The sequence below is a fragment of the Rhamphochromis sp. 'chilingali' genome, assembly GCF_963969265.1.
Source record: "Rhamphochromis sp. 'chilingali' genome assembly, chromosome: 15".
NCBI lineage: Eukaryota > Metazoa > Chordata > Actinopteri > Cichliformes > Cichlidae > Rhamphochromis > Rhamphochromis sp. 'chilingali'.
Window position 1 is genome coordinate 17,686,028 of NC_137942.1, and position 18,493 is coordinate 17,704,520.

Consider the following 18,493-nt stretch of genomic DNA (forward strand, 5'->3'; position numbering starts at 1 on the left):
AAGGGAGTATAGCTACCAGATATCATTTAAGCTATTCCACAACATACTTATGCCATTGCACAATGATAATAAATTTCAAAGAGATCACCCAAAGTAATTAATTTTACAAAGCAGTTAGTATATGTTCATTTTTATTCCCCAGCTTCGGTGGTTTTCATATTCTCTTAGAGGTAACCCACAGTGACTATCTTGAAGCATTTAGGCATTAAAAATTCATAATAAGCACGGAGACTTCGGAGCTCTCCCTGTGTGTGTATAACAAACGGGGGTGGAGTGTAATTGAGAATGTGTACTGTGCTTAGAGAGAGGGCAGTGGGCTTTTTTGACCAGATTGTTTAACACAATCCTACAGAGTGAGAGGATGCCTGAGGATTGGAGAAGAAGTGTACTTGTGCCAATTTTCAGGCACAAATGTAATGTGGAGAGCTGTAGTAACTACAGAGGGATACGTTTGATGAGGCATACCATGAAGGTATGGGAAAGAGCTGCTAAAGCTAAGTTAGGACAGGAAGAGAGGTGACAAAAAGCAATATGGCTTCATGTCAAAAGAGAGAACTATAGATGCAATGTCTGTTTGTGAGTCCAGAGAAAACATGTGATAGGGTGCCAAGAGAGGAACTGTGGCAGTGTGTGAGGAAGTTTGCAGACATTCTGATCTGTAGTGAGAGTAGGGAGCGGGTGAAAAAGAGTCTAGAGAGGTGGAGGTATAAAAGTCCGCAGCAAGGTAGAATACACTATGTATTAATGAGAGGGAGACCGGTGGAATCATAAAGTTGTAAGATGCAGAGTTAGTGAAGGTGGACAAATCCAAACCATCCAAAGCAACAGACAGTGCACAAGAGGTGAAGAATAGAGTGCTGGCAGGGTGGAGTGGGTAGAGATGAGGGTCAGGGGTAATTTGTGACAGAAGGATAGCAGCAAGAGTGAAAGGGAAGGTTTACGAGATTGTAGGGAAATCTGCTGTGATGGTTTGGAGACAGCCACTCTGACAAAGAGACAGGAAGCAGAGCTGAAGGTGTTAAGATTTTTGTTGGGAATGACCAGGATACGAGTACATCTGAGGGGCAGGTAAGGCTGAGCAGTTTGGATACAAAATGAGAAAGACATGACTGAGATGGTTTGAACATGTGCAGAGGAGGGACAGTGGAGTGAAGGGATGCTGTGTGAGGAGCTGGCAGGCAGGAGAAAACAAGGAAGAACTGATACTGATAACTGAAGATACTGATGAGTCACTGTAGCGACCTCTAAAGGGATCAGCTGAAAGTTTTACTTAACAGATTCATTTGATGTGTTTAATTACAACGTTTGCTATTAATCTGTTTGCACACAAAGCATATAAGGAGCTTATAAAATATGTATCCGAAATCTGGATGAAAATATAAACATAATGCATATTAATACGTAAGTAGGAGAAAATATCTCTAGGAACATTCTCCTGCATTGGGTACAATTTCTTTTAATGCTTTAATTAAAGTTTCAGTGATTTTCCTTATGTACTTTTACTTAAATATTTTACTAATCAATATTTTCACTGGTACTTTCACTTAAAGGATCTGCATACTTCTTTCCAGCATGCTGTATCTGATCTGTTCTACAGTTTAAAATAAAATCAGATAAGATAAGATAAGATAAAACTTTATTAATCCCTCGGGTGGGTTCCTCTGGGAAATTCGGTTTCCAAAAAAGCACAGCAGCGACACAAGTTACAGAGTTACAGAATATTATATATATATACACATATATAAATACAGAGACATATATAAATAAAATATACAAAGGGGATAAATAGAATAAATAGGAATAAAAAAATAAAAATAAAAATACATGTGAAATTGCACATTTTGAGTATGGAAGTCTATTGCACCGTTGACTATTAACAAAAGTATTGCACAAAATGTAATTGCACAGTGAGGTGAAGAGGCACTACAGCTTGCTTGTTCCCCCCTCCTTTGTCCTCCTGTTTCCTCTCCCCTCCAGAGAGGAGTTAAACAGTCTGATGGCGTGTGGGACAAAGGAATTTTTAAGTCTGTTAGTTCTTGTCTTTGGGAGAAGCAACCTGTCACTGAACAGACTCCTCTGGTTGTTTATGGCCGTGTGCAGAGGATGCCCAGCATTGTTCATAATGTCCATCATTTTTTTTAGTGTCCTTTTCTCTGCCACTGTCACCAGAGTGTCCAGCTTCATGCCGACCACAGAGCTAGCCTTCCTGATCAGTTCTTCCAGCCTGGATGAGTCCTTCTTTGCTGTGCTGCTCCCCCAGCACACCACAGCATAGAAAAGTACTCCAGCAACCACTGACTGATAAAACATCCTCAGGAGCTTCCTGCAGATGTTAAAAGACCTCAGCCTCCTGAGGAAGTACAGTCGGCTTTGGGCTTTTTTATACAGGTGCTCTGTGTTGCATGACCAGTCCAGTTTGTTGTCCACCCACAGCCCGAGGTACTTGTACTTGTTGACCACCTCCACCTCCTCCCCCTCTATCTGAACCAAATCATAATTGTTATGTACTGTTTAATATGCAAAATACTCCAAGAGTCAGGAATAGTTCTTTGTAATGACATTATAACATGTTACCGGTAGGTTTTATCATTTGTAGTAGTTACAGTTTTTCTCAGTCGCTTTGGTGCGTTTCTCAGAACACCATTAACATTTGCACAGCAGTTAGTGCATTTCCCAAAACAATTAGTGCAAACTGCAAAACCTAGTGGATAGCCTGCAAAAGCACGTCACATGCACAGAATTGATTATCCATACCTCAAAAGCAAGTATCCATGTCAATGAAACTGTCAGTGCCATCAAAATGAAAAGTCTTGACACCATCTTTATGAACAAGATAGTCAAATGGCATTGTCATGTTTCCACTATGACAGTTTATAATTTCAGTGTTTCCCATTGCAAAAACAATTGGTGACACCTGAAAATGCTGACGACAGCACTATGGCCTACCTGTACAGCCATCTGAAATGTGCAGTAAAGTCACTGTAGATGTTATGGGAGTCTTGGGAGTAACTGAGACACTGAATACGTACGTTTCACATTTCCATTGTGTAGAAGTGTTTGTAATCCTACAGAATTGTGCAAAAAAAAAAAAAATGCTACAGTCACTTGTGCACTGTAGAATACATGTAAACATAAAATCACCCATTTGGTAGAGCTGTGCACTAATGTGAACAATAAACAGCACATGTAACAGTACAGTAAATCATTCTGGCACATCCAGACGTTCCTGTCTGTCTGGCCACATATTTTCATCTACATCACAACAGATGTTATCCCTCGCAATGCAGCGAGGAAAGTATCTCCTGGAGTGGCGAATCCATCCTCTGCAGGACCCTGCTGTGATGTCGTCACATGCTGCATCCATGGCTGCTAGCAGGGCCATTTGCTCATGTGGATTTCATTTTTCTTGAGTACTCTGTCAATTGTTGAAATTGGAACAGATTCAATATTGCCAAATACCGTGTAATTCTCTATGACAGCGCTTTGTATGTCTCTCAGCTTTATTGCATTGTTTGCAATGACCATTGCACAAATGGCTTCTTCTTGCTGTGGGGTAAAAAGGGGCCCTCTTCCGCCTCCGCGAGGTTGTCTTACAATCCTATGTGGTGCAGAGTAAACTTTTTGTGAAATTGCAAATACAGTACAGTAACATGTGATGTGTCTGAGATGGCACAGTACAGTACAGTGTATTACTGTTTGCATACCTGTTTTCCCTACGGAATGTTTGAATGATTGAACTGACAGTAGTTCTTCCAATATTGGGTAGCACCCTTCGACCAGCCTCCTCCATGGTGAGGCCGTGATTGACAACATGGTCCACAATTGTAGCCCTTATTTCATTAGGAATCCGCCTATATCTGCCTCTTCTCCCTCTTCCCCTTCCCCTTCCTCCCTGCATCCTCACCCCTCTTCCATGGTGCTGACCTTCCATTTTGTGTCACAGAAGTGTAGAAATGGTACACACTAGCTCCTGCGCAGTTTATATATGCTTGCCAATTGGGGATTCACAGGATTCATCCATAATTGACAGTGAACAAGTTGTTTGTCATTGGTTACAACTAAACTTTCACACGCCTCCTCATGAGTGACAGCTGTAATTCACCCGAGATCAATTGTTCAATTTCGGAGACATTTCCAGGAACAATGATACAGAAAGGTATAGGATTTGCTTGACAGATGGCCAATATTTGGCATGTGATAACTAGTTCAACAATTTTGTGTGTGATGACTCAAGCAATGGATGTATGACTAATAGTTTTATTGGGAACGACTATTCAGCATCCATAGGTATGATTACTTTTGACTGACATGACATAAGCAAATGGAAATGTCAGAAAGCAGCAGGGAAATGTATGGAAGCAACTGATTCATGTCCAAAATAATTTGCAGTTTGTTCAGAGAGAGGAGAAATTGCTACTATGATGTGCACAAATGACTGAGTGTTGTGGAGGTTGAACTAATAGTTATGAGAATTTCAATTCTGATCTGAGAAACGCACCAAAGCGACTGAGAAAAACTGTAAATATTGTATCACAACTGAAATGAAGATCTCTACTGACATCTATCGTGAAAAGAATGGTACTGCATGTAGACCTCTGCTTCTCTTTTTACATTTTGAAACGTCAAATATAACTTTAAATAAATTATTTTGGTTAATAAAAATTAGAGAATGAGTAACTTGGATATGCAGGTGCTCTGTTGTGAGCATGATGACCTTAAACCACAGACACGTTGGCCAGAAAACAGTACAGGAAACTCTGAGTTTGTTCAGCACGGTGGGTGTGCTCTGCATGAAACAGCCACGATTAATGCATCTGCGATTCACATGTTATCAGGTAAATTTACTGTGCTTTGTCACACATTTCTAAGTATGCAAGGATGTAGAGGATAAGAGTGACAGATACCAATTAAATAAAAGTTTTCTCCCATAAAGAATGTGACCTTTGACCTCCTGGAAAGAACCTGCAAATCACACAGACCAGACTTCATCTAAATCAGCTTGGGGAAGTACAGAAGTGCAGATGTGAATTCTTCACTGACATTTAAAGTTCTTACTGCTGTGGCAATATTAGAAAACGAGAAGTGTCTTACTCTTAATGTCTTAGGGAAATATGTTTCAGGTTAGCCCCTGGACTTGTTTGGCTTATGAGAAAGACTTGTGAAAGAATATAAAGTTTCCACAATCTGGTAGCAAGTTGTGTGTCACTGATGACCTCTAACTGTTTAATAAAAAAATATAGTAATTGATTAATTACCATCAACAAAGTAAATACTGAAACCGTTCAGTCAAAAATGCCCTGCTGAGAGACGCTTAAGGACAGTGGAAATAATTTAAATCTGTTTTTAAAGTCATAATTTCAAAGTCTGATGACTTTGTGGGAAAAAATAAAGATTTGTAACCTGGCTAAATTTCAGAACCCTGGTCAGCTCCAACTCAGACCAAGGTCAGCTCCACAACGGGCTGAGAAACAGAACAGGGTGGAATGGCCTGGATGCTGTATATGGGCTTGCATGACCTCCCATGTGCCACTTGAGCCAAATATATTTTTACTGATAATAAAAATAAATAAATAAATAAAGGGGGGTCAGAATCAGTAATCTGCACAATTATGAAACGTAGTTATGCAATGCAGTTAACATGGTTTTCTGTAACGTCCTATCTGAACTGTGTGTGTGTCTTTTTGAATGGTTTTTAATGCGCTTCGATTTTCTGTTTCCGTGTAGGCTATCATTGTATTTACTGTGATTGGAAATCTTTGAGATCGAGCGCTTAGCACGCGCAGATTCTGCGGGGTACAAATGTGTAAAAAAAATAAAACAGAAATCACGCAGAACTTCCGCTCATTAGAAAAAATAATAAACAAATCTCCAACATTGTTTGAGTCGGACTCGAGAAGTGGTTCAAGCTGCTCCTAACTATGACAGATTTCCACTGCGGTGTGTATTATTGCGCAGTGAAGCGGCCGCTGTGCGGTTGTTTTGCAGCGATGCTTTTACGCTGAAGGTCAGGTCCGGTTGCATTTCCTGTTGGCTGGCTCTCTAGTGCTTGACACAGCTTTTCTGTGCACGGCCGCGCATCCCTGGACGGAACAGTAAGGAGAAAACTCAAAGGGCGTGGAGACACACTGGTAGAGAGCGGCTCAGTGGACGTTATTTACACGTGAAGAGTCACGGAGAGACCAAAAAGTCTCGGTTCTTCTTCGGGACTCGAGCGGACACACAGCCCCCTTGAAGCTGTGGTTGAAAGGGGCGACTTGTTTTGAAGTTTGTTTTGAATTTCAGACTTTTGACACTGTTACCCAGTCGCACAAACTAGTCGTCGGAGTAGTTTAGGAAAGTGACAGCTGCTGATCACAGTGGGATCGTCTCGTGTACTGGAAGGACCTCTAGTACACCTCGTGTCTGTGGAGACTCACGTAGGCACAGCGGAGCGTTCCAGGAGGTCTTCTTGATGCACAAGTGAGAAAAGCATTGAGTGTTTTTTCTGAACCTCAGCTGCAGTCAGAGAATACTTTCATCGGGAGAGAACCCCACAGAGGAAAGTTCGATCATCATCATCGTCACTGTGCTTGGACTATGTTGATGAAGGAGTACCGCATCTGCATGCCTCTCACAGTGGAGGAGGTAGGGGAAGTTTTATTGATTTTTGCGAGCCGCAGACTTGCAGATCAGCAAGTTTTGCCTGCTTTGCTTTGCTGCACTTGTTCTATTGCAAAAGCGATCGCCGCAGTATTTTAGGGAAGTTCACAATATTTTGCACCAAAGCCTCATACAAGCAAGAGCTGGAGTCGGGCAGCCACCGCGGGGTGGAGCTGCTGTTTGTCTCTCCTTCCACTCAGCTTGTTTGCGTCCAGCAGCAGCAGAGGGAGTCGTGTGATTAATCTTGGTAGTGAATCATGTCTCTGTTTTGCTTGTGCTCTGTGAGTATGTGTAGCTACAGATTGCTTTCTGCGTCTTCCCCTCTGGGAGCCACCGGGCAGGGTGATTGTATTATATTATAATGAAACTAGAATGTGCTTCTTCTTCTTCTTCTTTTTTCTTTGTTTGCATGCAATCTCCCTAATGCGCAAGTTCACACCTGTGCAGCTGCTGCATGTGTGGTCAAACAGAAATGATGTATTGCACACAGTGATCACGTTAGATACCTTTGCTAACCAGGTCCCCCAGTCTTCATGCTTATAATCGATCACACAGCAGAGTGGTTTTGTGAAATCCTCGTTCCCTTACTTTCCTGCTGTTTGGGCTGATTGTCTTCAAATGATTCAATCGATACACACCTGAAACGGCACAATAGATGTTCCACCTGAAGACTTTTATTGAGTTTGACAGTGTGCAGTTAATCATGTGGTGTTGCGTAGTTCTAAATACCTGGGTTGCCACACAGGTTCACAATGTAGAGTTGGCCACATTAAATTGTAGTTTAGTCAGCCTTGCTGTTTGTGAAGACTTGATTCATCGCATCAGTCAGGCGAAGCCCATTGTTGTGAGGATGAAATTGGAGTCATCTGTACATGCCTTTAATCAGAAAGCCAGCGTTAACAGCCCCTCCTGAGGTCTATTTATGTTTCTTGCCAAAGCGCTGCTTTATCACATCGTGTCCTGAGGCTGATTGGTTCTTCTGCTTTGCATCGCTCCAGTGGTGATAAAAGAGCCACAGTTGTCCTCAGTGGCAGACTAAAGGCTATCACATCTTTTGTTGTAATGATAATAACGTGGCCCGGCCTAATCCATCGATCTGAGAGTGACTTGGTAAATGAGCACGTGAAATCTATTCTTTTGAACACCTAAGATACATAAATCACGCACTCATCTTCACACACACACAACTCTTTATATGAGCTCTACACAGCCCGGACAATCATTTTAAATCAGTTCTGTTTCACAGTCGTTGTTTTTTTTAAAGGCAAACATAAAATGAAAGGCAATAAGGTTATTGTTCTTCGAGTACTCAGTGCAGCAGCAGTCAGATTTGAAGCATTGTCTTTCAGTGGAGTCACCCGGAGTGGTGCAAACTGCCTAACATACTGTTAGCTGTTCCTGTAAAAACTGGATGTATAATAAAAACACATCTTCACCTCCCAGAGTCAGTACACTGCCTTTTTTTCTCATAGATTCGTGATGAGGAGCGGTTCATGTAGGGCCGTGCTGTGCTGATATATTGAATGCATTTCTCACTCACGATTCACAGTCTCCTCAAATGGCACTGCAGCGTGAGGGCAACAGGTTTCTCTTCACATCAATATGACAAGGACTTGAAGAGCTAAAGAATGTTTTATCACCAACAGACATCAACAGGCTTCTTCTGGGGAGTCTCACCTCCAAATAGCAATGAAGTTGAACCACTGCAGTGAAAACATAATTGTGCCACCACATACATATTGTTTAAGGTTCTTCACAGATCTTTGAGTGTTTAAACCTTGAAAGGAAGAAAACCCACTTACACTTGTTGTGGAATCTTATTTTGAAATGTGCTATCAACAGTCAGATTAGATGAGTTTCAGTTCAAATGGTGTTTTGGGTTTCTCTTGCAATTGTAAGAGTTATACATAATGTTTATACAGTCATATTATGAGAGTATAATCTTCAGTTACAGGATATGAAGTCATGTCAAAAAAGGAAGGTACACATTTACTGCCTCTGTAGAAATTAAGAGGACAAATAGCAGCCATTCATCATCACCAAGTTTGAGCATAAAAGCTAACATTTTACGCCCTCACGATTTGGTTGAAGAGTGTTTCTCCCTTTAACTTTAAATTTTTATTTATATATTTAAGACAAGCTTTACGGGGATATTCGGTGTATGTGCACAAGGCAATCACAAAGTACTGGTGTCTCAACACAGACAGAAACACAGACACACTGGACCCACTACAGTTCGCTTAGCGATTCCGCTCCCTGAAGACCAACACAGAGAGACTGAGGAGGAGCTTCTTCCCGCAGGCGATACGGTCTCTCAATCACACCACCACACAGTACTGACCCACACATATGGTTCTTACACACACACTGGACTTTCTGGACTTTGGTTTTGCACAACACTGGTCACTATATTCTTCATTTCCGGTTAATACTTGTACAGCTGCTGTTATTGTGTATATATTTATTTATATTTAGATTTCTTCATACATTCTTATATAGTTCTATATTGTGTATTTTGTTGTACAGTTATTTTATTTTCAACTTTAATTTATATATTTATCTTTATCTTATTCTTCCCAGTTAAATTTACCCTTCATTCTAATTTGTGTTGTACAGTTATTTCATTTTTAACCTTAATTTATATTCTATTCCTTCCTAGTTAAATTTACCCTTTTTAATTTTTCATATTTATTTCCTATCTTATTCATAGCCTTTTCCTTTTTTGTTTTCTTTAGGTCACGAGCAGTTGTCCAAGCATTTCACTACATATCGTACTGTGTATGACTGTGTACGTGACAAATAGAATTTGAATTTGAATTTGAATTTGAATTTGAAAATCAGCTCCACCTAGATTTTACCATGTGTGCTTCACATTGACCCAACTCTTCGACCATTTTGGGGACAAGTCAAAATTTCAAGGTCCACATGGCCTTTATGTATATGGGTGATAAAGTATTAATGATTAATTATTTGAATAAATAAACTTTTGATTTTCCATATTTTAGTTGCATTTTACTTGAAAAGTATTGCTTCGTGTTTATTAAGCCAAATAAATAACTTTTGTGAGTGCATACACCAAACATCGCTCCATCGTCTTGCAGCTGTCAGTGCAAGATCAGGCTCTGTGGGAGTTTAAGTGTGTTTGTTTGTGTACCTTCATACGGAGCTGCCCCACGCCGCATCTAGGCCCAGGCCCAAGATCTTGTTTACGTCCTCAGAGTGGAAGCTCTGCGTTCTGATAAACGAGACGCCCGTTTCACCCCTTGTTCCCCGAGGGACTCGCCGCTTAGCCAGAAAGTGACCTGGTACACAAACGCCAGATGGAGAGAAACATGTTCACTCGGACAGTCTGCCAAGAGAGAGTGTGTGTGTTGAGAAGGAGATTGATTGCTTTTGGTAATTATCTAAGTGTACGTCTAAGTATTATCTAAGTGCTTTGTTTGTTATTTTATTTGTTTTTGTTGCTGTGGATCAAACAGGTTAAACAGCTTTAGTGGTGTAGAGCATCAGATTTGAGGAAAATGATAATCAAAGGTTGACGCTCCATTCTGAATCACATTTTACACCATCACACAAAGGACAAATGCAATCAGCATAAACAATTTTAAGATACCAATACAAGAACAACAGCAGCAGCCATATTTGCTTACTTCTACATGTAGTTTCTCACCTTTGGTGTTGTATAAAGGGGCCCATGCTTAATACTGAATCAGTGTGCACCGCATACATCAGCCACTGCAAGAGTGAAAAGAACAAAATGCCTCCAGGCTTTCAGTCTTGGAGGCTCTTCTGTGCAGCTGCTTCACCTTCGAAGATTTTTACACTCAGTATGGCCGAAAGCTTCAGCCTAATTTCAACATGCAGCACATATCGATTCAAATACCGCGTGCTTTAAAAATTCCACAGAACATCCCCTCCGATTATCAAGCAGTCTCTTGTGCAGTCAGATAACCGTCCCAGCTTTCAGTCAGATAAAGTTCAAGTGGCTTGTCAGTTTTCTCTTTTGTCCTGACGCATCTCTGTGAGAGGGTTGAATAAGCAGGATAATTGGTGAAGTCACCAGTTTGACTCAAATGTTTATCTCCAGATATTCTTTTAATGCACCATCTGGTCAATGAGTCCATCTTTTAACTCACTAATGCTTTTTTTGTATGAGTGAAAAAAATGTCTCATGTACTCTGTTTCTAGTTTCTAGTTTGTTTGACTTTTTTATGGTTGTTTGCTTCCAAAAACCGTCGATTCTTTGTAAGTTGATTGCTGCTGTGATCAGTCAGCTCTTTACCTGCTTTATGGCTGTTTATTTATCTGCACACCATTTCATCTAATGGTCCCGTGGGGGTTTCATTAAAATCCTCGTGGCATGTTTGAATTTGTGCTCTTTCACTTTGGCTCAAATTGCTGCTACTCCGTTAAAGCATTTCTTCCAAAGTCTGCTTTTTTTTTGGTTTACTTGTTTGTTGCTCCGTAGTGCATTATTTGGAGGTCTTGCAACATTAGCATTATAGGGATTTCAGTTAATTCCCCCATGCTGCCAGGGCTAATCTTCTGGGTGAGGAGAAAAATTAAGGCTAAATACCCTAAATGTCTTCTGGCTAAATAATAATGTTGCTGCACTGCGTTTGTGTATTTTGTGATCTGGGTATTTGGAGGATTCAGATTTGTATGCACTTGATTAGTGCACCAAAGACGAGTCCCCGCAGAGATGGTGTACAGCAGAGTGTGCGCTGGAAGTGATCAAGTCAAATCAAATCAAATCACTTTTTATTGTCACATCACATGTGCAGGTACATTGGTACAGCACATGCGAGTGAAATTCTTGTGTGCGAGCTTCACAAGCAACAGAGTTGTGCAAAATACAATAACATAAACAGGCAAAATATACGAATGGGTAAATCTGAAACTAATAAATATATGTACAATATATAATAGTATATGCAAAAAAAAAAAGTGATGTATAAAGTGCTGTGATTATGCGCTCACTGGCCACTTCATTAGGTATACCTCACTAGTGCTGGTTTGGACCCTCGTTTACCTTCAGAGCTGCCTTAATTCTTTGTGTCATCGATTCAGCTTGGAGATGGAAACATTGCTCAGAGCTTTTGGTCTATATCAACAGTTGGTGTAGATTTGTTGACCACACATCCATGATGTGAATCTCCTCTTCCACCACATACCATCTGCTGACCATTTGAGTACAGTCGTCACTTTTTCATACCTAAATGTATTCAGCTACTGCCATGTAACTGTCTGATAAGATAAACAGGTGCACGGTGGACTCCATACTCCACTGAAGAATCTCTTCTGTGAGAGTCATGCATTTTCGAAGGTAAAGGAGAAATTGACTAAAGATGGCAGGCGGCAAACATTAGAGTTTCAACTCCTGATTATTTTCTCAATGAATCCATTTGTATCACATTTTTCCAAGGCTGAAACCAATATTCTCAAATGTTGTGCTTTCCCTGACCCTGAGTCAAACCTGAAGGTGCCTGGTGTTGGTCTATGTGTGCTCTGTTGTGAATAGAAATATGGGACTGACTGCATGTTGATATACAGCAAAATGTATTTACATGTTAACCATCCATTGTTTTAGAAAATAGTGTACTGTTACACTCATCAGTCAGATACTGAGTTAATGCATAACTGTATAGTGAAAATGTTTCTTATGCATGATATTGTTCTACCAACTCTACACCCATATAGTAAAAAAAGATTTAATAACTTTCGGTAGCACTTCATAATAATGTCACACTATGAAGCATCAGAATTTATAAATACTGATATGTATGTCCATCTGTTCCTGTTACACCATGTACAGTTGTCATTGCGAGTACAACATTGCTGGTAATGATCATAATCAAAGTCATAATCCTATATCTGTATTTATAAATGACATACTAAAGAGGATTATTGCTATATAAATGATGACTTAGAGCTTGTTTATAATAATGCTTAATATAGATTTCCCTAAGGTACAGTTATACATTTACTCATATAATCTCTAAATACATTAAACAATTTTTGCGAGTCCTCTTCGGTGCAGAGTTCCTGCTGTAGTATATATACATTTTAATCTCCTGTTAATCTCCTGCCAGGCGATGGGATAGCATCATAACATATCATATATATCATAATATTTTCATTTTCATGTTTTGGGATATAAATTAAACTTTATTGTCATGAGGTGAAAAAGATATGCTGCTCTCTTAGGGTCTTATAGGCGACTACATGTTAAAAATTGGTTCTTTTATCCTGTTGGTAGGTGGTTGCTGGGCAACATGATGTTTTCAGAATATCTGACATGGATGGGAACCTTCAGGGGCCTAAGATGTACCTGTGTGCCAAGTTAGGTTGTTCAGCTCCTGATTGTGGACAGATAGAAAGAGATTTGGTGTATTATAATAAGATGTTTATTACACATAAATGGTGTTTTCAGCTGCCTGCACCTGCCTGGCCACTGAGACTCTAATCACAGCCTTCATGCAGATGAGTTCTTCGGGTAATCTTATCAAAATAAACCAGACACAATATATAGTCGAGGTCTTTGAAATATCCAGGGATAGAGGTGCAAGTTGAACTAGGCACGCTTTCAGGGCAAAATACTGAGAAGGTTACTGAGTGGAAAAGGCGGGCAGGAAAAAATGACCCCACCACAGCAGCTACATAGCAACATTAATGATCTGTTAAACGTGGAGGGTCAACGTTTTTCTATTTATAGTTTGGAGCAGTGGACTAAATTAAGAGCAGTAACACTCTCAGTCAGGAGTCCAGAGGTTGTGGGAACTTGGGTGACTAATGGACAGGTGAGAAATAAAATAAGTCCTGAGGGGGGGACAAAGAGTCATTGCCTGTGCCAGCGATGGCACAAGGAAAGCATTTAGACATGTGATTTAGTGTAGGCCTGAAGTAACCTTTAATATTGACTGAATCTCAGACCACTGAGTGCATATTTATTCATTTAAAGGCACATGGTCGATAAAGGGCAACGCAAAGATGGAGGTGAGATGGGAAGAATAACAGACGAACACAGTGATTAATAAGATGATATGACACAGGCAAAGAGAAAACGAAAACACAAACAAAGACGCAGGCAGCTCACAGTGACGTGCAGAGAGCAACATGTCATAAAAGGACTCAATAAGTAGAATATACTGTGCAAAAACACACTTTAAAGATCTTTGAACATTTGACAATTTATCCTAAGCTAAAGGAAAAATGTTTCTACTAAGTCATATTAGCTTCTAATTATTTTAATACCCACATTTTTCTTATTATCATCCTATCCTCCAAACCTGCTTATCCTTTCACAAGGAACTGATGACCTGATGATGATGCTATATTGAGAGACTGACTTCCACAAGCACGGTCGATAACGCAGACTGTCGATTTCCACCTTGTGAGCTATCAATTAAGTTGGTGTTCAGCCGCATCACTAAGCAACCCTGGAGCTGATGCTTTACAGGTGAAAATAGAGGACAACATGAAGGGTCAGTAAACCAACAAAGGTAGGCCTGATAAATAAAAAGGTTTTATTTAAAGCATGTAAGGGACAGGGGAATTAGCAAGGAGGAAAAATAGGTTAAAAAAAACAATACTGTTGTGTGATTGGTGATGGAAACACCAACCTGCAGTGTGACCATAAATATAGGGAATATGCTTTTTACTTTGCCATCGAGAACTGCACAAAATATCAAAAGCACAACAGTTTTCTTTGGTTGCCGAGATGCAGCCAGAAGAAGACTTTCTTATCCAGCATCAGTGAATATGTGGCTGATTTATTTGACGCCAGTAACTCTGCCAACGGCTTTTGTCAGCCCGGGACTTGACATCTGTAACAGTTCTGCCTTATTGCATCTGCCTCCGGCTATGCGTTTGAAACTCACACGTGGCGACACCGAGCTTCAAACAGAGGTCCCGTGAGGTTAGAGAATGTGGCGAGACATTTTTAAGTAGAACCTCTGCACGCCCACGACAGACACTGTGGAAATGTGTCCCCAAAAAAACAGTTAATTTTGCTACATCAGACATTTTGGGGGATTTATTACTTTGAAACGTATTGTGCAATTTATTTATATATATTCATATGTATTTTTTGGTTGGAAAAATTATGACACTAATGATGTAGAAAGCTCAAAAGCTCAGTTTGACTAGATTATCTCTGCTCACTTTGCATGAACATGGTGACATTCCTGCACATTATATTGATGATATAGTTTCTATCCTTTTTAATTTGTTATAATGTACTGGATTCAGCTGACAGTATCTCAGACCTTTGCATAAAAAACTACATTCATCTTATCAGATCCAGAAAATCTTAACCACCTGTCCCTCCATTTTCTGCCATCAGCCCACTTCTGCTCTTCCTGTCCCATTTAACCTCACTTACCGTCAACATGCTATCTAAACAAGAACAAACAATGACTCCCGAGAATAGAAGCTAGACTGGCACATTGTTAATGCGTCAGTAGAGTTATGGGACAGGTGTAAGAAGAGATGTGGTGAAAGAGGGGATCAGCTGGGCTTGCTGTCCTCTAATGTTATCATAATCCATTATGGGACAGATTGTACATGTGATCAGGCTCTATATGTGATAAATATGATAATGTGACGCGATCTGTCACTGGTGTTTTCAAAATTAAATTACACCTAAAGGCAGTTGAAATTACAGAAATAAAAAATACAAGTTATGAGTAATTAGTTCAAGAAAAGGCGTGTAAAAAAATAAAAATAAAAATTAAGGAAGGTTTCTTCATGGGCTGTTGTGATTGGTCAGAATTTGCCACATTTTTTATTTTTATTTTTTTTTTAAAGGAAAACACATTCAGTCTTTTGTTTATGTAAATACTTAAGATCTGCTTCTCGTGAGCAGTCAGAATGGTCTGCCCGTTGTTGCGGGTGGCCCCCTTAGGCCCACCCACCACTCAGTGATATTCTTTTAGGTCTTTCCAAAAAACAAAAGAGACGACAATATTTTAGATTGTATGAGACAGTGCTGGGCTTCAGTGACTTGGCACCATATTTTCAGTTTTTAACGTAGACCGCCGCTGTTTCTGACTTCTCAATTTCAGTCTGGGACTTTGAGAGAAACAAACGTTTTTAGAGACAAGTAACTTTTTTATCCTGTTAAATTAACACTGTTTTTCTTAACTTTACAGATTTTCAGGACAGATGATGTTTGCTGCCTTGTTCTTGTATGAAATGTTTTAGTCATAGCCCCTAATTGCAGCCTTAATGATAACTTAATTTAATAATAACTTTGCAAAGATTTTTTGCAAATTAGATATTGTGACACAACCCACCCGATTTCCCAGGCTCAGGATCCACGTGGGACTCCCGGTGCCTGGGTTTGTAGCTATCTGGCAATTACTAATAATTAAGCAGCTAACATTACCCTGTGTCAACCACATCAGCAGCTGATGTGCGAAGTTGTTTGCCAACTGGAGGAGGCAAAGATGGTGCTATTGGTGTAATTACTGTTGAAAAGGAGTATCTAATCTGATAGCTTTACTATGGATTAGTATATGAGAATCAATTTTTGTAACAATCCTAGTCGCGACATAGTTGTTGTTTTTTTCCAGCACTGCAGTTTCTCCTCAATTGTTTGTTTTTTGAAATTTCTAGAGCACATTTAGCAGAGCTCACTTCACAGCTGGGGCAGTGCTGTAGAGTAAAGCCATGTGCTCCCCTGAAGGTCATATTAGTTTGGGAAGGACAGTGATGAAAATAAAAATAAAAATACACTAAGATACTAGCTTGACTTCTGGTTTTTGCAAAATGGGAATGCTTTAGCTTGTCCTATGGGTGTAGTGTTTTTCTGGGTGGTGTCTCACGGGATAACGATTGCCTCTCCCGTGGTTGTTCGTGAAGGTAGGTGAACGCCGCGCCCTTGGCTCTCGTGTTCCTCAAGCTGTTCCGACAGTTTTTGACCATGTGGCGCTGGCAAGTTGTCCGGCTGGGGATGGGAAAGAAGTGATGATGAAGGATTACTCTTTCTACAGTAATGGGTATTTTGTCAGCATGTAGATGAATCCCAAGATCCAAGATATTCCAGCAGAGCATTGCTTTGCAAAAAGAGTACTAATTTTTGTTTCATGCTAGGCTGTTCTGTTTGTGTATATATGAAGATTTTCTTTTCCACACTAATAATTGTATCCAGACCCTAGTTTAAACTAGAAACAGAACTACACAGTATATGTAGGTTGCAGAGCACGGAAAAGCACAGTACAGTGATACAGAAACCTGTTCAGAAGATTTTATTACTTTTAATCACCATTTATCCACGCTCTTCCTCATATTGCTACTTGACACTATGGCTGTTGTTTTTCATCATCCTGTCCATTCCTGTAGATAAAGCCAAACTTATTTCAGTTGTTACTGTCAACTATTATTGTTTATGTGTCTGTAGAAATATGCAAAATATATGCAAACCCTCGTTTTTTTAGGAGCACAATTACAGCTTTGGAGCTTGTGAACACAATAAAAAGTCTCAGATTTAAGTTTGGACTCTCAGACCTGCAGACCTCATTACTCTCTCTTGTCCACTGAATTTGCCGATGCTAATTAATTCTTTTCGGGTATCAATGTCTGTGGCGCCAATAAAAATGTTTTCCTTGGAAAGTCAGCGCAAGAGATGTGACTGATTCAGTCAATGAGCTGCATAATTATTACTTGATCCCACACGCATAAATCCAATCAGCTCCCCTAACCTGGTCATCACCCGACACTGTTAAAAATGTCTCATTCACAGCTCTTGCTGCATATACTATTAACCTTCACTACAGGGTCTCTGTGTATACCGTATCGGAACCACAGCATGTCAAAGGGCTACTTTAGCTGAAACCTGAAGACTAGAGACAGGTTGTTTAATATAATCACCATAACACACACATGCACGTGCACACACATGCAAATGTATATCTAAAGTCATCTACCATATGTGGTTGTGTGCACAGCTACATGATGTGCATACCGAAATAACAGGTACAAGTGTCCCTGGTTACTATGGGAACATCAGCAGCTCGCAACTGATTAGAAATGTCTTTGATGATGAAGTGGCTTTGTGTTTGTGTTCTGTGAGCAGACAAACGCCAAGGTCTGTATGTGTGTTTGTGTGTGTAGATGTGAGTCCAACTGACCAGCATACATGAAGTACAAGTTCTTGCTCAGGAGTCTGCATTAACATTAACAGTAACAATAATACTTATTTCACATAAAGGTGTTTTAATTTTAATATTTAATGATTTTATTGGGGTTCTTTAAAAGACTTGAAAATCTGGTGAACAGCTGTTTCAAATGAGACAGCGACCGTGTACCTGGAAAGTTCAGCACTGGCAGCGAAACCTCATCCAACACACCAGATGGTCTCAGTGTGTATTTATGCCTGTCTGCCATGACTTTGTTATTCCTGGTATAGGTTTGTTTGTGTCCATGCGATATCTATCTATCTATCTGTCTGTCTGTCTGTGAACTTGAGTGACCTCCAATTCTTTATCCATAATATAATATGAGGTATAATATGTATAATAGGTATAATATGATGTCAGCCCACTCTTCTGGGAAGGTTTATTAACGTGAACGGTATGATATAGCCCAGCCCTAGTTGTGTGTCTTTAATGTTTGTCTTTTTTTCCTGTACAACATTTCTGTACAAGTGTTGCTTTGTAGGAAAGTAAGGTAGTAAAGCATAAGAGACCTAGAACGATACACTAACAAACAGATTTACTAACAAACAGAACCATGTAAAATCATGCTCATTATCTCAGGGATAATTTGTACCTGTGCACAAAGTAAGTGCACTTTTGTTGTATTGATTCTTTGCACTTTTTGAAGGGTTTTGAGAGGGTGTTGGGCTTGGATT

General features: G+C 39.9%; 1 protein-coding gene across 2 annotated transcripts in view; it reads left to right on the top strand.

The window, feature by feature from the left end:
• Positions 1-6,074: 6,074 nt before the first annotated feature.
• pitpnc1a (phosphatidylinositol transfer protein cytoplasmic 1a) overlaps positions 6,075-18,493 on the top strand; it is a 54,788-nt gene continuing 42,369 nt past the window's right edge. For both annotated transcript variants that reach the window (XM_080905746.1, XM_080905745.1), the window contains exon 1: positions 6,075-6,624. In XM_080905746.1, the coding sequence (XP_080761872.1) occupies positions 6,577-6,624 (48 nt within the window). In that variant the 5' untranslated portion in view covers positions 6,075-6,576. The remainder of the gene's footprint in view (positions 6,625-18,493) is intronic.